General features: G+C 38.0%; 1 protein-coding gene across 14 annotated transcripts in view; it reads left to right on the forward strand.

The window, feature by feature from the left end:
• The window catches only part of TNS3 (tensin 3), a 218,302-nt gene that overhangs the window by 34,217 nt on the left and 160,451 nt on the right, over positions 1-23,634 (forward strand). For 8 of the 14 annotated variants that reach the window (XM_069007895.1, XM_069007893.1, XM_069007894.1 and 5 more), the window contains 2 exons: positions 2,887-2,998; positions 16,765-16,802. Coding sequence is in view for 8 of the 14 variants with exons in the window: in XM_069007883.1 (XP_068863984.1) it covers positions 2,887-2,998; positions 16,765-16,802 (150 nt within the window). In the remaining 6 variants the exon portion in view is untranslated. Of the gene's footprint in view, positions 1-562; positions 650-2,886; positions 2,999-5,362; positions 5,421-13,207; positions 13,319-16,764; positions 16,803-21,024; positions 21,084-21,660; positions 21,814-23,634 lie in introns of those variants that run through there. The other 6 variants (XM_069007886.1, XM_069007896.1, XM_069007887.1 and 3 more) reach the window with 6 other exon arrangements.

Raw genomic sequence — 23,634 nt, forward strand, 5'->3', positions numbered from 1 at the left:
ACTGAAAATAAAATACAATAACAATAATAATAATAATAATAATAAAATTGTTCTTATATCAACATACAACTTTCACATCAATTCTTCTCCCCATTCCATTTGGGGAGGAGGGGGGAAGAAAGAGGAGAGCTGACCGAGTGGCTGTGTGGTACTTAATTTCTATCTGGGCTTAAACTACCCCTTCCTGGGTTTCGGCACCAAAAAGACAGTAGTGGGTTGACTCTGACTGGATTACAGGCACCCACCAAAGCTTCTCTATCACTTTTCTCTGCAACTGGACAGGGAAGGGCTCATGAGATAAGGACAGAGCAAGACCACTCACCAAATAGCATAGTGAACAAACCAGACTTGAATTAGAGATATTAATTGAATTTATTACTAACAAATTGAAAGCAGGCTAATGAAAAATAAAGTTAGACTTTAAAAATACCCTTCCCCACCCCTACCTTCTTCTCAGCTCAAGTGGTGCAGGGAGATGGAGAATGGGGATTACCATTAATTGATGACAAGTTGTTTCTGCTGCTGCTCAGGGAGAGGAGTCCTTCCCCTGCCTCCATCATGAAGCCCCTCCCATGGAAGACAGTGTTCCACAAACTCCTCCGATGTGAATCCATCCTACAGGCTGCAGTTCTCCATAAACTGTTGCAATGTGAGTCACTGTTCTGTGGGTCCTTTGAGAACAGCCTCCTCCAGTGTGCGTCCTCCATGGGGTCACAAGTCCTACTAGGAAACCTGCTCCAGTGTGGGCTCCTCTGCATGAGTCTGCAGGTCCCTGCCAGGAGCCTGTTCCAGCACGGGCTTCCCACAGGTTCACAGCCTCCTGTCAGGTGTCCACCTGCTCCAGCATGGGTCTCCTCCATGGGCTGCAGGGGCACAGCTGCTTCTCCATGGTCTTCACCATGGACTGCAGAGGAGTCTCAACTCCCGTGCTTGGAGCACCTCTGCCTCCTCCTTCTCCACTGACCTTGGTGTCTGCAGAGTTCTTCCTCTCACATATTCTCACCCCACTCTTCTCTGGCTCCAATGATATCTGCACAATAACTTTTTTTCTTCTTAAAAATGTTATCACAGAGGCGTTACTTCCACTTCTGACTGGCCCAGCCTTGGCCAGCAGTGTCTGTCTTGGAGCTGGCTGGCATCGACTGTGCTGGACATGGAGGAAACTTTTAGCAGCTTCTCACAGAAGCCACTGCTGTAGCCACCCTGCCCACCAAAACCTGGCCATGCAAACCCAATACACGATGAAGCAGTGTATACAATTCAGTTTTATTTCTCAACCATTTCATCCCCTTTTTCAGACTTTTAAGGATGCGGACCAGTAGATTATTTCTCTCACTAATTTACTAATTTCTGCTGATTAGTACACCTTACCATTGGAAAGATTTTCCTGAAAGTCCAGACAAAGGTTTATTCCTGCAGTCTCTGTAATTTATTGTTTATGGAAGTAAGTGAGTTATCTTGGCTTTACACTGTGGGTAAGACCAGCAGTATTTCCTGAAGCTATTCTTAAGATCAAGCTGACTGTGAATCCCCACTGGGGATGGGGCGTCTGAGCCCGCAGACTGCTCAGTGTGGTCAGTTGTTGCCATTTGTGTTCCTTAGGGCTTCTGTGGAGTTTTGGATAGGCCCATGTGGAGGCTGTACTTGAAAAGTGTCATTGTTTTTATGACTCTTCTTGTGCCTGTTATGTAGCTGTGTTGTAGTTATTTTTGGAGTCAGTAAACCTTTTGCCTAGAGCCATATTGAGCTGCTTAAAGCCACAAAGAATTCTTGTGATTCCTCTTTACCGTCTTACCTTGTACATTGCACCATGCTGGGAAACTTTCTCAACTGACATATGGGTGGAAGTCTGGTGCTGAAATGGTCCAGCTGTGGGACAGCTTTCCGCCTCTAAACTGCTGCTAAAGCTCAGCACAGGTGTTAGTGTTGAATGCAGGCTTGTTTGCAGTACTTTTAAGGACAGTATGGTGCAAATGTGAAATGAAAATGAAGAAACATAAAGAGCATTTGGGGGTTTTCATGGTCTGGTGTAATGTATTTTTGTTTTTGAATAGGTAACTGATATTTCCAGAAAGTCTGCCAATGAACATGAATGTTGTTACACACCTAGAAAAGATAATGGCTGTCAAAGGCTTTTGGTAGCCTCCTCTGTTTTTCTACCTAAATGTTTCCTAAGTTATAAAAGCCATAAAATATCTATTGCAAATATGGTATTGACTTTTTGAATTCTGTCCCCAGTTAGAAATTTCATAATTGTGTTATATTTTAATATGATATTTCAGCTACTGTGGAAATAATGCTACTTTAAACTAGTGTATGTTTCTTATACAGGAAAGAAACAAAGGGAATTTTAAGTTAGCTTTAGTTAAATTGACTACTGTGATAGAGCAGTTCTTGCGGTATTTTTAACCAGTTAAAACTGAACCAATGCTAGTTTTTATGTAGATAAAACTTAGGTCAGAAGACTGTTGGGTCGTATCATAGACATTATTCTGTATTTTCTCTTAAAAGATAAGTTACAGAGTGAATTGTGAAATTATGATAAAAAATGAATTGCAGTGGCCGTGTCCTGATGTGCCAGAGGTTGTTCACATTTTGATGTCTCCCACACTTGAGAGTGGAAATCTTATGTTCTAGAACAAGAGTGAGGATGAGAGAGCGAGCAAGAGCACTTTCATGTTGCTACTATTATACTGCTAAATATAATATGACTGTTAAATGGTACTATATATAAAAGTATACGGTTAAATTTTGTTATATATACACTACTGTATGTAACTACTAAAAATAACTACTGTTATTTTTATTTTAAAATTATTTATATTTCCCTTATAATTATGACTCAAAAGCTGAGTGAAGGTCTGATGTTATTCTCCTTGCTTCCAGCCTCAAGCAACAGCTTCAAGGTCTCACACCTTCAAAAATAAGTCTTTTAAGAAATCCAGTGTCTGTGGAATCTGCAAACAAGTAAATGATAGCCAAGGAATATCCTACAGAGGTGAGTAATACATGATGTGGTGTTTACTTTCTTGCTTCGTTAAGAAAATTAGTTTTATATTAATGTTTAAGTTTCTAGAAATCCACGTTTCTGGTATCCCTCCTGGACTAAGTTACCTTCAGTTTATTTCCTTCCTTTGTACAATAATGTTCCCTGCTACTGTCAGGGAATAGGGTGCTGCAGTAGGTAATTGGACTCGTATAATAATGTACTTATACTATTATGCTATTCAGACAGAGTAAGACAGTGCCTGTAGAGGATCTGTGAGGAGCATATGCGTGATGTGTGCACAGTGGATGACATATGCTTCTGGAATTCAGTCTACAAATGAGGAAGTGTGTGACCCTTGCTCCCTGAGGCATGAATGATTTATCTATGTTAATTTCCAAAAAAATCACAAGAGCAGTTGTCTATTTATTTACTTTAATTTTTCCATTTGCATTATGCTCTGTCTAATCATTAGTCCTTCAGTCTAATCACTCACAGAAAGAATAAAGATATCCTGGATAACACAGACTAGAGACTTTCTGCCTGTGGTATTCCTGCCTGCACTTTAATGCTGTTTTCCCTCACTCTTCTCCCTTGCTGTGTAGAATTGTACATCCTTCCCTCTTCTCCATGGGATACCTGTGAAAAATTAAATATTGGAAAAGCTCAATAGGTCCTTTCTGCAAGTTGCCCAGGGATAGGGCTTTTGATCCCCTGGTTCTGCCTGGTTAGTATTTGACTCCTGTTGTTCTATGTTAATCAAACCGTTCCTTTACTTCCGAGAATGAGAATGCTATTGTCTGTTCATCTAAAAAGTAGTTGCTGTTTTCACTTAGAGGTGTTTGCACCAACTTCAGGTTCTAGTTGGATCTCCTTCTCCCATCTCCCCCCTTTCATATTCTTCAGACAACTTATGATCCCCCTGAAAGGGAGGTGTGAGAGGATATGGAAGGAATGTGGCCATTTCCTGAGCTGTGGTGCAGACTGCAGATGAACAGCTATATATTCAGCATTATAGCTATCATCATAGGAGTAGTAATTATGTATGCATTTCTTTAAAATATTTCTTCTCTCTGTCCTTCTGGAGGTTGGTTCCAAAGTTCTTAGGATTTAGTTGTTTTCAATTTAGCAGGAATAGTATTTTTGGAAGGAAGACTGCTTAGTGAAGAAACTGCCTAAAGACCCTCTTGATCAGGTTCAGTGTAAACAGTACTGTACAAGGAGAGAACCAGAACTTTGATTCATAGAATCATTTAGGCTGGTAAAGACTTCTGAGATCATTGAGTCCAAGTGCTAACCTGTCACTTTCAAGTATACCACTAAACCATGTCCTAAAGGGCCACATCTATGCGTCTTTTAAATGCCACTTCCCTCCAACACACTCCCCATTCAAATACATTCATGTCTATGATACATCTCTGTCTATTTCTAAGCCAGTCTGGGATAATCTTCTCTAGGTTTCTGGATGCAATTTTCAGAAGGAGCCCCTCAACTTTATTACCTAGCCTCTTTTGTTGATGTGAGCATCTGGCAGATCCACCAGTCGTCTTTGCTACTGTTACATTTTGACTGATTGTTGTTTGATACTTACCTGTGGGATGGGAGCAAACAGAAGTTACACAGAGAAGAGATGATTCCAAGTAATTTCAATTTAATAAGAACTCATTTGTATTTTAACTTACAGCATGGACTTCATAAAGCATAGTTTTGGAAAAGCAAGAACTAAAAGTAGTCTCTTTCCTTGCCAGCACTTCAGGTACTTGAAATGTATCCTAGTACTCTGAAACTCTTATTAATATGAAGAAAAATAAACTAGCTGTTTCAGAGCCAAATCCTGGTGCTGCTCTGCTGCTTCTGATAAATTCTCCCTGGTGTTGCAAGTTGGCCTTGCAAGGGAAGGGAGGAAGAAGAAAAGCTTATAGTTAAGAAATAGTTTCTTTGTTAATAAGAAAATCTTCACTTTTAACAGTTTCTTCTCACAAATTGACAGCTCTTTGTCCAGACTGCAGGTTCCTTTCAGACTGGATCTTACCAGTTAAGGGAAAGTTACATGTAAGCGAAATGAGGTAAGGGGAAAGCTCCAGATTGGTCAGTATGTAGTATTTGCTGTTTTCTAGCAGTGAATCATCTACTTGTTGTAAGAAAAAAGAAAAAAGCTGTAACTGGGTGTTGTGTAGGCTTTTTGTAGTATGTGCTAGTAATTTTGGGGGTGTGTTTGGGGGTGTCAGCCCTGTCTTGCAATTGCGGTGCGTAAAAACTTACTGTGACCAGTGAACGGTTTAATGAAAGGTACCCTTGAATGATGTCCCTTTATCCTTTCATACTTCAGTCCATCCCAGTAAAGTATACTCAGTTACAATTTTTCTACAAAAACAGTGGCAAAAAGGAAAGAGAGAGTTGAAGAAAGAGAAGCTCCTGGCTCTTTTTCTGCGTGGTAAGCATGTTTGATACAGATTCTCATTATGAGGTAAGGACAAACAGCTTTTGATTGATTTCTACACTACCTGCATATCTTGCAGTAAGCTGAGGACCGCATGACTCCCCATGTTTCTTCAGCACTACCTCAAACTTGAATGCTCTGGTTGATTTTCCCTGAAGTACAGTATAATTTAATTCATGGCTAAACAAATAATACATAATAATCTTGTGCATTTACATGGTTAGCTAACGGCCACTAGGGTTACAGAAGCCTTTTGATTTTATTTTTTTAAGCTACCTAAATGTTGAATATCCACTATTTTACCCCACTTGTAAACAAGCTGTCATAAGGATGTAATTTCTGTCTTTACACATGAATTTTTATTTTATTATTTTTATTTTATATTTTATATACATAAAATAGATGTTAAAAATTTCTTTTACTTTATTTTCCTTTGCTTTTAAAGTTATTATTTATCTTTGTTGTGTTTTGATCAAATAATTATTAGTGTAGAACAGAGAGCTCTGAATCTCTAGACTTTCTGGCAATTTAAAAAACTGGAGACCAGATTTGGGAGATTTGAGTAATTTTAAATAATAAAGTATTATTCCATAGCTCTTAGAACATTGATGTGATGGGTTGTCTTGGGGTGACTTTATGATGTGTATCCCCTATCACTGCTCTATGCCCAGAAATCAATCCTGTGCCTTCTGTGCCTTTAAACTGAGCCTGAGAGGGGGGAGAGAAACAAACTGAGCAAACTTTTCAAAACAGTAGTTCAAGGACACAGATACACACACACTCCTCTGCGTTCTCCTGCTGTGGCGAGAAGAGCAGAGGAAGCACCCGGCTTGCTTTTCAGCCAGCTTTTGGCTCCTTTTCTCTGGAGGGAGATGGAGAGTTGAACTTTGTTTCCCTGGGACTTCAGTTTTTCCCTTCTTCTCTTCTGGACTGTTTTAACATCAGAACACACCAGGAGAATTTTCCGCCAAGGCCTCGGAGGTGGGCCCACACTGACCCAGCTCCAAGGAGGAGGAGAGAGACCACACCTACAGAAGGACTCTGAAATCTTCCCAGGTTTCTCTCCACAGCGAGAGGTTTTATTATTCAGCATTATGTTATTTTCCTGTGTGTTTGTTAAATAAATAGTTTTTTATCTCTTTCACTTTCCTCCGAGGAAAAATTTTTTTCCCCTGAACCTGGTGGGGGAGGGGTGGTTGTAACCTGCCTTCTATCAGAGGATATTTTCCTCCAAATTTGTCCAAACCGGTACATGGGTGAAATATGTGTGAAAAGTTGAAACACTTTACAGACGTCTTTTGATGAAACTCCCCTCATCTTCAGTTGACAATTAAGTTACCTAGTTTAGGTTTAGCTGCTAGTGAGGCTTTACATGCACTACGAGCATTCCATTAACTAATTTTTGAGTGTAAAGCAATTAATGGTTCTTTGAATGAACTGAGTGTCTTTTTGTTAATCTAATGTAGCTATGAATGTGTTGGTTTTGGAAATATATGTTGGAGTGATCCAAATAGGAGTTCTTGTAGAATTTTAGTTCCTGTTTTTTTTTCTGAAAATCTTTTTCCTTGATGCTTTGATTACATTTGAGTTTTGCTTTCTTCCTTTGAAACTTTCTTACTTTAAATCATGTATAAATGTTAGCCAGAGGTGCCAATTTATATTGGCGTGTGCTGTTAACTGTATTGTGAGCAGAGAAATTCTTATCATGGTGTTATGTGCAAGCTAAGTGTAATAAAGAGTACAATTAATCTTCTTGACTTATTTGTAAGTTATTATACATCTGTATAATAACTTTCATCTTGTAAATTGTGTTAACATATGTTTCATTCAATTGTACAGTAAATAAGTCCTGGACTGTTTCATTGAGCAGGTTAATGATAGAAACTATGTTCTCATCAAATTGCAGTATCTGTGTTAATTCAAGTGCTTTCACATGCTTACAGACCATAGATAAAGATTTGAAGACAATTTGAGCTGTTTTTCTTTAAGATATTTTCCTTTGAAATTCCCTTGCTTGTTTGTGACTGTGCTTGTGGTTGGCGAGTGTTCCACTTAATATCTCACTTTCGGGTTAGTTGGCGTTACTCAATTGAAAAAGTCCTCTGTATTTAATCAAATTCATTGCTTATGACAAGTCAAAATACATTTTTATATTAAGACTCATATGGAGATGACAAATTGTTTGGGCATACTATGTGTGTAAATATATGGATATTTAATTTTATATGATTATATTGCAGGTGGTTTTATATACTCTGTTTTTCAGTAAGTGCTAAGACCAGTAATAACTTTTGAGCATTTTAATAATGTGCAAAGCATGTCTCTTGTTACAGTCCTGGCAGACAAACTAGAAAGCTGGAATTGGTATCCTACTTGGGCTAGTGGCATTATAGTTGGCTCTAAATGGCAAAGTGTGTAGTGAGGTAGGAGTGTTTGTGTCAGTCTGATTTCCATGGGGTGATCCTTGTGAAATAAGATCCTGTAAGGTGCTTACATGGGTGTATTATGAGATGTATCTATCTCATATTTTTATATATATATACTCTAATTTCAACGTAACTAAACCATCTTCTATTTAATTTTGGCAATGGGAATTGGTTGATTAACCATAAGATTATTAATTATAGCAACAGGCATACCCATCTACTCATGTTGATGTTATAACATGGGAAGTTTTTGAGACAATGAAAAGATTGTAATCAAATTAAAAGGGGTTTTCATCATATCACTATTTGCTCTCTGTGTGGTGTTTGTACACTTACATGTTTTCTTGAGGACTGATCCAGCAAATCATATTGTCTTATGTGGGACTGTTTTAAGATGCCATCGAACCTCTTGTATGTATGGTTCAGACTCATCAAGAAACAGCAGAAAACAAACCAGAAAACCTTACTATTTTCCCAAGTAATTACCTCCAAATTTAAAGCAGGATATGCAGGTTATAGGACCAAATGGCATGGTCTGTTGTTGTCCCTAGAGCGGATTAATAACTCATAGCTTTGGTGAACTCTAAGGAAGAGAGATTACAAATTGCCTAAGCAAGGCTGAGTTAGGTAGGGGCCCAGGCTCTTGCTGTAAAATTTCATTTGACTGTCAGTCTTGTTCGTGAAAGTCATCTGTGATGATGTCCAAGTGAGACTGCATTAATTGATTTAGTCACAGCAGAGAAGCCTTTTTTAGTGACTCCTCAGAAATGGGTGGGTTTTGACCTGGACATGAGTGACACAGAGTGTACTGTCCTGGGAAGGGGGAGAGTGAAAAAAGAAATGTGGACTTGCAGCCCATCTGTGGCATTAGAAGCTTGAGACTGTCAGTCCCTCTTCTCGAGACAAAAGGTGCACACAGTAAATAGCAAGTTCCACTGGATTAGTAAAATGTACTCTAATTAACACAACTTTACAAGATATGCATTAATATTTCAGTGCATAGCTTAGATAGTGAGACATGGAAACTATGTGCATCATGGAAATTACATGCATAACAACAGCAAAGACATGAAAGGGAAGGATGATTTAAGACTTACTGGAGCACATAGAGATACAAAAGAAGCCACTGTAATCAGTAGGCATTACACAAGTGGTATATAAGCATTCTGGCTGAACACACCTACTCTGGAGTTGAGAGAGACAGTAAAATTGACATCCTTTGATGGCATATTGTTGCCTTAGTGAGAACTTAAGGAGAGGAGAGAAATTTTGGCAGAAATCTCTAAGGTAAGTTCTTACTAACTTGAAAATAAAAAATACACAAGGCAGAGACCTCTGTGGAATGTTTAATGTTCACAGCTGTTACATGATGCTTCAGAAAGTTACCGGTAGAACCTGATAAAAAACCTATTTGTTTACCTCAGAAGCACCAATTTAATCATGCCAGAATTTGATCTGTGATTAGTTAATTTATTTAAAGTTATTATTTAAACCCCTAAGGTTTCTAAAAAGCTGTAACTTCTCTTTATTGTGGCTAATAAATAATTAAATAAAAGGTAAATTTGATCCCCACCCCACAGTTTTTGCCACTAAAGCCAATGACTGCTATTTCATCTGATATTTCTGCAATTTTATAAGCTTAGGCCACTTAAAGGGAACGTAAAATTCCTAAGGATAAGTTGAAATTAGAATTATCTGCTCTAATGGGAAAATCTGAAATGAAATGCTAGTATCTTTAGAGTATATAATTCGAATGTGACGAACTTGATATGCTATGTGGGGAGAGGAACCTCAAAGTAAATATTGATGCATTTCAAAAACAACTTCACCCTTCTAATTGGCTTCAAAACAAGGGGTGGGGCAGTGGGAACAACTACCATGGGAGACAGAAATAATGTATAGGAAGATAAAATTTATTTAAAGAAAAGATGGGTGAAGAAAATTGTTGTAATACTGAAGAGTTTGTTCTGGTACATGAAGAAAGCTTCAAGACACTAAGGCAGGCTACAAGCATAACTCCTATACACATTCAGAATTTGAACCCTATAAATAGGTAAGATGTTGGGGTCCCTCCCCCTGCCATGGAGCCCTGGGGGAGGGGCCCTGGGGGGGAGACACGGGGTTTCCCTGCCCCTGGTCAGCCTCATTCCCGATTGGTTGGTTTGTGTCCCTGGTGTGGGAAGGACCCTCAGGTCCTGTGACTGTGAGAGTTCCTGAGCAGAGCCCCAGCCATGCGGCTGGAGAAATAAACATCTCTCTGAAACATCTATCAAGAATCCGTCCATATATATTTCCTTTCCACGGGACTCCTGGTTTGATATATGCTTGTTACAGTAATCCCTGCTGTAACAGTAAGAGGAGGAGTTGTTAACTGATTTTGTGCAGCATTCCCATCTATTGTCATTAATGAGATTTAATAAACACCTGGAAAGCATGCCTACAACTGTGTAAATACTTGAAGGATCATACTGATGATTTCCTAGCCTATATTATGTTTTCATCTAGTGATGGTCTTTTTTACATTTTCTGTTGGAGCTTAAGAACAGCTGTGAATCAGAACTTCCAGGCCCATAAAGTCTTATACACATAATCTAGCAACATCTGCCTTCTTACTTACTTTGGAGATCACCCATTTTAAGCTGATCTCTTCTTATTTTTCTTTGATCCTTGCTCTTAGAATAATTTATGCAGGATATGTTTTCAAGATCCATCACAGACATGCAAGCTCATGAGATCTGACAGTTCTTGCACTGTCTGCAGCTGAAGAGAGAAGAAAAACCTGGAGACAGTCCAGCCATTTCTGGGTTTCATGTGGGTTGCTGACTACAGTAAACCACAGTCTGGTTGAAATGGTTTTGTGGATGAAATGTTGCAACATGGGGTTATCTTTTTAGCTGGAGGGAGGAGGTCTAAAAATAACCTTAATTTCTAAACTGGAGTAAGGTATAACAATTTCCTAATTGACTGGCAAGTGTAGCTTAAAAAGATGAGAGAAACTTACTGTATGAGTATTTTTAAAAATGTGGAAACATTTTCATTGTTGCTAGTGTTCTGCTTTTGTAAGCCTTTTGTGGTCAAGATTTTTCTACAGGACAGGAAGAAGGTGGGAGTAAAGGAAAAGAAAGGACATGCTGTTGCAGCTGTAGTGCCAAAATATTTTTCTCTTAATAAAGATTTTCCACTGCTGTTGTTGGCAACAGCAAGCGGAATATTTCATCCATAGGAAGGCTCTGTATAGCCACCTCAACTAACAAAATGCCGAAGCTCTGCACAAATTTCCCATCTGTTAGCCTTCATCTTCAAAAACAATGTCTGCTGTCACTGTCATGAAGTAGTGGGAGCAATATTCAGATGAAGAGACAATGGTTGGCTGAATATGAGAAAAAGATCAAAAGAAAACCAAGGATAATATTTGAGGCACAGGAAATGCACCAGCAGATGTTGTTGCTGTAATGTGGCTGTTAGACTTGTGACATTTTTGGCATGTGACTCTGGTAACTTCTTAAAAATAGAAGTGTTTACTTTTGCATCTAAAGACAATATTTCCAGCTAGGCTACACTTCTTCCATCCCCTACACAAAGTGGGATGGGGGGAAGAAATGCACAAAACTGCCTCACAAAATTGCATGCCAGCTTATTTTTAATGCTGCAGGTAATTTCTGTGCATCTGATTTTCATGCTGCTTTCCTTTTGACCTTTTTTTTGAGTGGAATTGTTGCAAAGTTGGTAGGAACAGGTTGGCAGAAAAGTGTGGTCGTGTGAGTTTTTTTCTAAAAATCTGATCACAACATTATTAAACACCTGTTGCCATAAAAATAGCCAGCAAGCTGCACTTGTAGCAACATTTCATCCGCAAAGCCAGTTCAACCAGATTGGTTTACTGTAGACAGCAGCCATTTGGGAGATTTTGGTCATAGATCGCCCCCTCTCCTTCTCTGCCCTGAGGAGATCCTTTTGTGGTGGTCCTACTTTGCATTTTCAGAAACCAAATCAAGATATTTTAACAAAAAGAAAACATATTTTCTTCTGAGCCAATGACAGACCTGATATTTTATGCAGGACATTTCCTGCAGGTGTGAGATGTTGGTCAGTAGCAGTATCACTAGCCTAGATATTAAAATAGCTGGGCTCTACCACTTCTGTGACCCTCTGACACCCATCTTTCCTGGTATTAAGAGAGAAGCCTGGAATTGGGAACTATAAAACTTAAGTCTTGATTATACAAATCTTTTTATATGCTTGGTTTAGATTACATTCTGTTGTGAATTTTCAAGGACTCTTCTACTACTGTCAAAAAATATCTTTAATAGCATGTGTCTGTTTTGCTGAGTTGGAGATGCTGAGGGAAAGAAAGTATCTTTCAAACATCTAGGCCTGTCATTAGGCATCCCAGTTTATTTTGTCACCAGAAAGTTAAAAATTAATACCCAGGCCTGTACAGTGTATGTTTTTGGAACAAATAATTTTTCTTATGGATTAGGAAGGCATTAAACTGATTTACATCTCTTAGATTCTCTATTTATATGCAAGTTTCTACCCCAAGAGGATTCCTGAATTATCTTCTTTCTACCCTTGCCATACATGGTGTTGTTTAAAAACAGACACACAAACACTGATCACAGAGAATCACTTGATAAAAGCTGTGGTTAAGTGCAAGGTTGTCCTTATAAACCAGCTATATTCACTACATGTGCAGTGTGATGGAATATATGAAACATATTGCCATACCATATGTCCATTAAATGCTTAAATATGTCAAGGTGCCCTTGTGACAGAGAAAAGGTTAAGCTCTTTGTCCTGGTAAGCCATAAATCATTCTGCAGTTAGTTTACAGGATTAATTTCTTACTTTGTAAATACATTGCTCCTGGTTTTCAGAGACCTTCTTACACACAAGAATGTAAGAAGCCGAACTTTCATTTTACAAAACTTTTGGAGCTTAAGTCTGAAAAATATGATTCACTATGCTTATCCTTCTCTCTTTACCCTGGCAGCAATATTGGTAACTTGCAGGAGTTAACACATCTTCATTTTGATACGAAGAAATGTCTTACCCTTACTCCCTTCTTCTCCCTCTTTTAAGAAAATGAATTCTTGGAGCTGTTGTTTAGGAACTGTTTTGAAGTGCAGTAAATTGACTAAATATGGCTCGGTCTCCATTTTATTACTAGCCAGCTTGGGACAGTTGTTCTTGAAGCTGATGCCAGAATCCTTGAACATAAATTTGGAAAGTCTGATATTTGATGAGAGCTTGTGTGTGGGATGCACACATTCAGCTGTTTTGTCGAAGAGCTGAAGTAGCCTTGCAGAGTGTGACATTAAGTCCTCTGGACTGTTCCAGGCACATTTTAAAGTTTGAACACAGTTACGCTGTAGTCCTGTGAAGAGCTGATCACCATTTCACTTATAAGCTTTGCCTGAAGAATGCCAGCATTCAATAGAAGCTGCTTGTTGAGATCTTTTAAATGTAAGTCACGTGTATTTTCCTTAGAATACTATCAGCACTTCAGTTGTTGTGTTATTCATATGATTTTGTATGGCATGTTTGTTGCACTGAAAAGTCATGGGTTGCACAGTTATGGTATAATACTGCTCTTTTGGCCTTAGAAATTTTCTGAAAGTGCATCTCTGCTATTCAAGGCTTTTCATAAAAAAAATCTGGCACACTGAAACATGATTCAGTCTCTCTGGCAATCTAATTATTTAAGTAATCTCTCTCTTTGAAAGTACTGGAAGTGCCTAGGCTGAGCTAACAGCAGCCTTGGTCTGAAGGGGTGCAATCATCCAGGCAGCACAGTTCTTTGATGTAGCAGAATTCGTTGTATTTAGAATTCGTCATAGCTGTGGCACAATGAATTCTAAATAATGAAATATCAAGCAAATCAATGTCTCTTTATGGGTAAATGTTTAATTTGCTACTGTTGGTGAAAGGAGGGACTTCTCACTGTTCATGATGCTAGCAGCTGTAATGGAGAAACCCATTGTGAAATGCATTGTGAAAGGATGTGCCTGGAAAGGCAATGATGCTTCTCTCCAGTACTTGTCTGTGCTCAGAAACTTGACCACTGCAGCATGGCCCTTATTCCATTCACTCTTTCTTGACATGCCTGTATGCTTCCTTATAGCCAATTCATAGAACTGTGTTAATATCTTCCTCTCTTTCAAATGCTGCTGCTACATTTTCTGCCCTGCCCCTCTCCCTCCCCCAATGTGTGTGTATGTGTGGGTTTGTTTTTGTTTTTTTTTTTAAGTTGGTTTTAGCCACTGAGTGTATGTTTACTAAAAACAAGACTTTCGTGCTTTTTGGAGTATGTGTATGTATGTGTTTATATATTTATGTACTTACGTTCATATGTGTATGTATTTGTAAATGTACACACACACATATATAGAACATTGTATTCCTAAAAATATTACCTTCCCAGCAAACAAAAACTTGTGATGCTTGCTGTACCTCAGTAGGACACGTAAATTACATTAAGTATTTTGAACACTTGAGCATCTGGTAAATGCAAAGAACAGTCCATCAAAATCGGCGCAGTCATTTAAAGTTTTGTCGTTCTGGGCAGAAACTAGTGAAATTCAGACCTGTCAAGAAAAGGGAGTTAGATTTTGGATCAGTTATGCCTGGAGATCCATTTCTGTTGTTGGGATGTAGCTGGTGTGCCTTTTAGGAGCAATGTATGCAATGAGCAGTTTGAAGTTCACCTGAGAGGGAAGATGGAGACTAATCCATGCAAGTACAGGATTTACATATGATTAGAATATTTCTGGATGCTGAGGAGGAGTGCAGCAGTCTTTGTGACTCAGATCTCTATGCTCAGAATATTATAAATCTAAACACCTGAAAAAATACACAGTTTGTTTCAGTCAGAGAGCTTTGCCTGACTGTATTTGACTAATTACCTCTGGAGGCTTTACTCCTTGTTTCCTTTGAATCTTATAAATATAGCAATATAGCTTTGTGAAGTGTTCTTGCTTTAATTATATGTGGAGTTTCTATGCTGTATTTCTGTGTTGCTTATGAATTTGAATGAGATGCTCCTGAAAGACTCAGTCTTGAAGTTGCTATCCACATTAAGTTCACATCTGACTTGAGCGGCTTATTTCCAGAAAAGACTGTAAGAACTGTTGTGTTACATAAGCACAGAAAACACTGATTTACATGGAAACTAAAAAACCAACATCTTTAATAGAAGTTTTTGTGTTTTGGTGATATTTGTGATTTGGTTTTACATGAACTAGTAGCAAAATCATGGAAGTTGTCATGGAATGAAATCTGTTTCGTATTTCATCTTGCCTCACAGAAATCTAGGTTTAAGTGTCTATATAGTAGATGAGACCTTGTCTGTAGTATCAGGGCTTTCTGACAGATTTACCATTTTATTCTTTACCTTTTTTGTGGTTATCTTTGTTTTTGCAGGAAATCTCAAAGTAGCTTATAGAATAAACAGATAGTATGTGTACTTTTAGAGCATATGTTAGCCTTTTGCAAAGTTAAAGCTACTCATACTGATTTAAAATATGGATTCTAGTAAATAGACAGTTTTGGTATGTGAAATCACTTAATGAATTTAGCAATTTATCCCCTATGCTGTCATGCAAGAAAATTAAGATTTTCCTCATGGGTTAAGAGCAGTCTTCCATTTGCTTTAAGATTGATAGAGTTTTTAAGTGGTATAGATCATTATCAAGGCTAATAGTATATTTGTGTGAACATTAATAAGTTCTGAGAATAAAGAAACTTGATCCTGTAAAGCACTTTGAACTAAGAACTTGCTCCTAATTTACATGTGGGGAAAATAAGTGAACATAGCATGTACAAGATAGAATAGAAGATGTGTGAGTAAGCCTTACTTTTTTTTCCCCCTGAGCAGTGACTGGAGCACGAGGGCTTTTTATTCAGCAGTTGTTGCACTTGAATCTGAAATGAGTATGAGTATTTGTTGACCTCACACCTTGGTAGTTGTATCTTTCCTGTTGTGTTAGGCTGCTGTGGAAGCACCAAGAAACAAACATGGCTTTCAGCTTCAGTGGTCTGAGGTTATGCCCCAGTTAATCTTCCAGTTAAACCTCTGTGGTATTCTGCAGCTTACTCATCTTGGAGATTGAATAAGTAAATTTTTCCTGAATTTAAAATACAAGTTAGCTCATGGTAACCCAAAGGATAGACACTGCATGGAATTAAAGCAAATTTCAGAGTAAAGAAGGAAGTGCATATGGAAAATCAAATAAAAACCAGCTTGTTTCAGATTCTAGCTATTGTGCTTTGCATCGTAGTTACATCACTGCTCATCTGGCTACTTTTTAAGTTAAATGCTGTTTCCTGAATCTAAAATTGCTTGTACAATTCATCCTTTCCTGCACTTAGGAAGAAGGAATTTAAAAGAAATCAAGTGCTTACCTCTTGAAAGTAATTTGCAACAATGAATTTCATGATCAGAAATTACAGTCTGGCCAGTACTAGTTGCCTGTGAGTTTGAAGTCAACCTGCTTTTCTTAGGTCTTGGGGACTGCTGATGTGACTAAGATTCAGAGGTTACACTGGGAACAATTTTATGTTACTATCTGTCGTGTTTAAATGGTAACACTTCTGTCATAGGTGAAGCTTTAAAGGTAAGTGTCAAGATATTCAGCCTATGATGTTTAACCAGACATACAGAGTCATGAGCTGACAAAATGCACAAATCTGGTAACACTACTGTAATTAACTAATCTTTCAGGAATGGGTGAAAACTAAATGCATGTCTTCTTTTCTTTTAGTTTTTTTTTTTTTTTTTTTTTAAGTATGTAAATACTTTTATATATACAGACTTGAGTTTGGCCAGATCTCTTGTAGAAAGCTGATCTAAAGAATAGGAGAGGACAATCTTCCTACTCTTTTAGTCATTTATTTTTGTGGTTTTGTTTTAGTTTGCAAGTATGCCTGCCACAGGAAATGTGAAGAAAAGGTAAGCATGTTTTTTAGTCTCCCTTCTGCTGTTGATCTACATGTATTCAAAGTTGAGACTACAAAAGCTGTATGAACTAATTAGGAATAAGGTGATTATTAAATCAGATGCCTGGCTGGGGTATTGTTCTTGCCATTAATTTAAAAAAAATTCCCAATATAGTCAAAACATTTGCACCAGTGGTTGAGTTTCTTATTCTTCCCACAGGAGGATATATTTTAAGTTGAAAACATCGAGTTAAGTGCGTGAAATACAAACCACACAGTTCTGCCAGAAAATAAAAAAATGTATCTGAGTGAATAAGGTATATATGCGCTCCTGTATATCAGCCCCCATGCGTGTGTGTACACATATATATATGTATGTATAAAATTTGTACAGCAACAGAGATTTAAAGGCAAACTTTTTGCACTGGATTATAAGAAGTATAAGCATACTATTAATTTTCAGTGATTACTGTAGATTCCCCCAGTTCAGTTTCATTACTAGATTTTTGTTACTTTTGAAAGTCTTCAAGTTCCTTTTCACACAAGATGAGATCAGTAGTTCCATGGTCTCATGTGACTTACTTTCCCCATTGCTAGATTTGTGTAAATCAGAGACACTTAGAGATTCAGTCTAAATCTAGCAGTGTTGAAGGGCTTTATTTTGCCAGAAGCACTTTTGTGGGGTAATATTCCCTTCTTTTAAATTAAACTTTTGATTAGTACTTTCTATCTATTAAGACAGCATATTTTATAGTCTCTTCTGGAGACCACAGATCTAGTCCTAATATCTGTGTTGTAACCTTGATGTTTGGCTTTATGCAAGCATTTGTTTGGTTCAGTGCATCCAAGGTGTATAACTGAATTCAAGAGAAGAATCTCTGCTTTGTGAAGGACTTGGAGATTTTTCAGGACATTTTGGGAAATTCTAGTAAATACAAGTCGGTCAGTTGGCTGAGCATCTCCCATTTTGAGTAAAAATGGTACACGTGCATTTGAATTTGGAGGGAAGGGGGTCATATTTTTCATTCCAAGCAAGGTTTTCACCTTGGAGCAGCAGGCTGGAACAGCAGAGGTGAGAACACCTAGGGTGGCAAACAAAGCGTAGCAAAAATTCTGAAGCCCTAGCAGGAGCAGCAGGTTGTCCTGGCAGACACATGGTGTCGGGTTAAAATGTAGCAAAATAAAAAAGCCTGAAGCAGTGGCAGAAAACAGTGGGGCTGGACAGTGGCGGCTGGCCTCCCGCAAGCAGACGGGAGATGCTCCCTCTGGAGGGGGTTGGGGGTCAGGGTCCTGGGTTTTCCCCTGAGGCACCTGAGCAAATGGTGAGGGTCCTTTCCAGTGAGACCAGGTGTTGATAAGGTCCCAGTTCAACAGCTGCTCTTATGAGCAAAGGCTCACCCATGGTCAGGAGAAACAGTGCAGGGTAGAACTCCACGGTGGCAGCAAATTCTCCCCACAGCAGCAAGGAGTTGCCTTACTGACTTGATAAAAGATTGAAAACTGAATGACAGGCATCATGAATAACCACAATTAGGTGGAAACAGAATGACAGTATTATCCATTATGAACATTGAGCTCTATCCCAGAAGTTCTGACTGTTTTTTATCAGCAAGCTGAAATGTCTAAGCTTTGTTACAATTTGCTTTTACTACTTTTGTGTGAGAATACAGCATTTCATAGTATTTTACTAGTAATTATTTCTAAAAGGCTGCTTCCCTTATCTTGTTCTGTGTAGCTGAAGAAAGCATTTAAAATACTTCCCACAGTTAAAGCATAATAAAGCAAATTCAGTCTTAGTCTGGGATAGGTAGTTTTGATGACAAAATATGTATTTAAATGTCATTCTGTATTGTTTTGTTGCATTATCTCTTCTCTGAATAGCTGGAAAACTGAAGATATATTTGGATTGTAAATGTTTAAGACTTTATTCTAATGTGTTTTGAGAGGAGGGAAGTTTGTTAAAATGACTAGAGAGCTATTAAAGCCAGTATTGTGATATATGAAAATCAGAAATAATGCCATAAAATTCAGGTGTTTCCATGTCAACCTCCAACAAAGTGCTCTCAATCTCAAAAATGGGTGGATTGGGGCCTCATAGAGGGGACCATGTCTTTACAACATGACATTTTCCCACTTTTTGTGGGGAAGTGAAAGGGTCCTGCTTCATTCACAGCTCTTTGGGCTACTTCAGCCTCCTTTGGCTTGCTGAGCACCATATTCCAGCAGTGTTTGCAAAGGTTTTCTATAAACTTCCTGCTGGAGAGGTCACTGCCTCCTTGACATGATTCTTGCAGACTTCCTGTCACAGATTGAAACCAGGCCTGTGCTAAATTGCTGTATGCATCTTAGTATTGCCTGATGCAAAGAGCTATTTTTCCTTCTTGTGATTTAATACATTTAAGCATTAAATTTGCCTTAGGGAGATGCAGAGAGTCATCCTGTAGATGAATAGTTTTCAACTGTAGGGAAAAAAAGCAAAAAACCAAAAAAACCCCAAACTCCTTTTTGATTTTTGCTTTTTTACCAACAAGTTTGACATGTGACTTCTGCGTTCATATCTTTCTGTGATGTTGAGTAGAAAAGACTGACACTGCTGCCTTTTGGTGTCCTTCTCTACCACATTCCTTTCTTCCCTGTAATATGTATTAAAAAAAGAAATTGCCTACTTCTCCCCCATTTTAACCTATGCTTATTGTTTAAATATTGCTTTCATCTTATCTTTCATCCTTTTATTTGATGGGCACAGATCTGTCCCAGATTTTAGACATACACTAGATGCAGTGAAACCTGTGGGCTGAGCAGTGATATCTGCAGTTTGTTGTGACAAACTCCTGTCTCCTCCCCCTAAAACTTCTGATACTGTCAATTGAGGTGCCATTTATGACCATAGGAACCATGATGCCTGTAGCTCTTACTATTGCTCAGATGTTGAAACCCTGAGAAATCAGACCAATACATATGTTATAGGTCCAGAATTCTGAGGTACAACCAGTCTGGTGCACAGTTTGTTTCCATTCAAGAAAATTCAGTGCACGCTGGTAGTTTCTTCCTTTGGGAGAGGAAAATGTTGGCAGAACAAAGAACCCCTCTGCTTCCTGGCCCCCTCCCCATCTGTAATGTTGCAAGTTTTGTTTGGCTTTGCAAATGAAGAATGTTTTCTCATGGGGATTGTACCAAAATGCATAGGTGTGGAATCCTGAAAGGGTAGCATAATTCCCTGAGTAATCTATGCCTCATAAAGCTTGGAGAGGTCAGATCTGATACAAAGAAAGCAGAAATTAACTCTCAAAAAGATATATACAATTGTCAAAATTAGGATTTTTGTTTTTTTAGCTAAAGAAGCTGCAAAATGAGAAATTTTTAGTAAAGATACTGTATTTTTGCACTTATTTGTGTCAAATAATTTCAACCTACTTTATAAAGCTCTTTAATATGTTACACAGATTAAATCAGAAGGGGCCCTAGCTAGTAGTTACAATTCAAATTGGCAAATTAAACCACAGTGCAGAGGGCTAGCGCAAAGTCCAGTAAAATCTAGTTTTAAGATTGGTTCCTGCTGTCTGGTTTAAGCCCTGTTAGCAAGACCCAAATTCTGACTTTCTTTCCCCTTGCTTCTGAACTTGTTTGGAACAAATCCCATGATTTGAAGAAGGAAGGAACTTCATCTCTGTTTACTAGTTTACAGTTACCAAGAGAAACTCATCATTTTTTGATTCTAAATGTACCTTCTGTTTCATTAGAGGATTTTTTTTTATTCATTTCCCAAATAACCTATGTACCAAGTGTCTTTTCCTTGTATGTGTTCTTCAGAGAATTGAAGAACTTTCATGATGTCGGTCAGGACTGTGACATTGCAAAATGAAATACCACAGCATGGAAGAAAGCCAGAATTTGTCATGAGTGTTTTGGAGGGTAGGTTGGAGAAGGGGAACAATAACTGACAGGCATGCTAGAGGAAGAAAACTAAGGAGTTTTTTTTTCACCAGACTTAACTCCAAAGGTGTAGATTGGAATAAATAGATGTGTGTGTTTTTTGTTAAAAAAAAAAGGTAAGAAAAAAAGATATGTGTATATTTAAATGAGTGTCTGTGTGTATGTGTATATATAATGAATATATATATATATAAAGATTCATCTTAAATATGTCCATGAGCTTACCATATGGGCTCCTGACAGCCGTCTATGTAACATTCAGAAAATCTTCTAACATTACTATAAATTCATGCTATTTGCAGGATGTCAGTGACTTCATTTTGCTGGTCTTTTCACCCTTTCTCCTCAATTTTATAACATGGTAAGTAGTGAACTAGAGTGAACAGGTTTTTTAGTAGGTCACTTTATAGGTAAAGATTCTTCCCCCTGCACATAGTTTGTGTTACACATAACCTGTGGCAAGCATGCCAGAATTTGTTACTTGATAAACTGTAGCTTGAAAGAAAGATTCATTATAGCTAAGGGGTCAATTGCTTTTGTAAAAGCAATATAATAGTGTTTGAGATTTGGACTTTGAAATGCACCTTTGGTAATAACTGGCTCATTCTTTGAAGATGGTTCTTCCCCTGAAAAATCACATACTCTTTGCAAAAAGAAAATAAAAAGGAAGGAAGATAAAAATGAAATGTACATCTGGAAGTGAGAAAAAAAGTCACTGAAATGTAATTACTGGATATCCCAGCCAATGAACTGTTGTGCATTGCAGGGGGCATTACTGTGTCACTATTATAGCAAGTGAGGACAGATTTTATTTCCTTAGTGCCAGATATCCTGCCATTTGTTGACTTTTTTTTTTTTTTGTTTGACTTAACATTTATCTCATGTTAGTCAGTTACTCATTAACTGATGTGACTGATGTTACGGTCATATGAAGAAAAATTACCCGCAGATTCATTGGAGTCAGAATTCTTCATTAAAAAAAATATTTTAATCTTTTTTCCATCAATATGGGACTTTTTCAAACTAAGGCTCAATGCAGGAAATATCACACCAGGAAAATGTTTTCATATTAACTGTGTATGCAAGAACAGGTAATTTGTCTTTAAAATATTTGCTTGATTAGTTGTGAATAGACTAATAATGTACCTTTATGTCTGTGTGCTGGGCACTGAAAAGGTAACTATTTCTGAAAGTAGGCAAAGCATTCTTATATTCTGTTATTGCTTGTTAATATGTGAATGTATGGAAGCTAAATCCACCTTGGTGTGGAGCTATGAAATATTACACTAATGCATATCCAGTACATTTCTTACAATAATTAAAAAAATACTGAAAGCTGACAAACTGGGTTATTGTAGATGTCTTTAAGATTAGCTGTAGCTTCAGTAGGTGAACCAGAATAGTCTTTCTGAAGTTTATTGTTTTTTGCAGTTGGTACACAGTGTGTAACTTTTTAAACCAATGAATGAGACCTTTATACTTGGTTTTCTATCTCTGTTGTCACTGGATTTAAGTCTTGCTGTTTTGCTTTTTAGCTGTATACTTTTTCTCTAAAGCTTATTTTTTAGCATGTCCCAGACCTTTGAAAACAAGGAAAAAGAATTTGAGCCACTCATATATTCTCAACCTATATTGTTTGTATGTCATACTATCCTCTGTTACATGTTGACCGGTTAAAAAACTCTTTTACTTTTAACCTGTGTCTGGATTAACAGTGGAAGGATTTGCTTCAACTACTCATGAGAACTGAAGTTGGGATACAGCAAGATCTTGACTATTTTGCTTCATCTGGGAAGAAATGTGCTACTTGTGTATATGGAGTAAGAAGAAAAAAAAGTCAGAGCATCTTGGATGGTTAATTGAGTTTCTAGCTCAAAAACAGCAGCAGAGCATCAAGGTCTTTGACATGGGTCTTGATTTCTGTAAAACGGAAGTGCAGAAGAGACAGAACCAGAAGAAGATGAAATTTTTCTGTAAAGTCAGTTTGCTATATATAGCTGTTTCAGGTGTAGAGGAGCTCAGGGAAGAAGAAATCAAGTGTTATTTTAAGTGTTAGCTCTCATCTTCTTACAGTCCAGAGTTGCCTGAATGAGATGCCACAAATCTGCAGAGATCTGCAATTCTTTTCTGAAGTTCTCGTCCACTGGATGTCCTCAGCGTTCTTGTGTCAGAAAAAAGGGGATTTTTCTTAGGCAGTGAGTCAGCTGTAATTAGCAAGCAGGTTACAGCAGAACTGTGTTTTACCTAGCCAGAGGGATAAAGATATGCTTGGTTCCTCAAGGGTTTTGATAAGTGGAGGGAGGGGAGAGAGCAGAGATTATATTTATGTATGTCAGTGATGACAATTTTATTCTGCAGTGGTTCCAGTTCTTAATTACATGAGCATGTAATATTAGTTCATCTCTTCCACTGCACTGCTCAGCCAGCCTGCCAACTCCTTTGGTGTTTCTAGTAATTCTTTCTTCCCAGTATATGCAGTGAGAGGAAAGTAATTGAAATTTCGTGTTTATCTACTTTAACCTTAGGTGTTGCTAATGAGAACACTAGCAAAATCAGTTTATAAGTATGAGGTAATCACATGGTCAGGACAACTGGGGACAGTCTTTCCTTCCTAAATGCAAATGTTTGCTGCTTGTGGTAGTGGTGCAGGGTGCATGTGGCTTTGATTCTTTCAGCTGGGCACTGCTCTGCTTGGTGGTTTGTCACTTTGGCTTGAAAGGAGAATTGGTGGTTGTAATTGAAGGTGGCATGTGAAGTTTTACATGCTATGTCAGGCAAGAGGTCACCGAGGCAGATGATATCCTTGCTTCCAGCAATAGGCAGGCTATTGATGCCTGAGACAGCCACCTAAAAACAGAGACTAGACAAGAATAAGGGAATAAAGGTAGCTATTTATTTGAAGGGCCTTCAAA

The sequence above is a fragment of the Aphelocoma coerulescens genome, chromosome 2, assembly GCF_041296385.1.
Source record: "Aphelocoma coerulescens isolate FSJ_1873_10779 chromosome 2, UR_Acoe_1.0, whole genome shotgun sequence".
Classification (NCBI taxonomy): domain Eukaryota; kingdom Metazoa; phylum Chordata; class Aves; order Passeriformes; family Corvidae; genus Aphelocoma; species Aphelocoma coerulescens.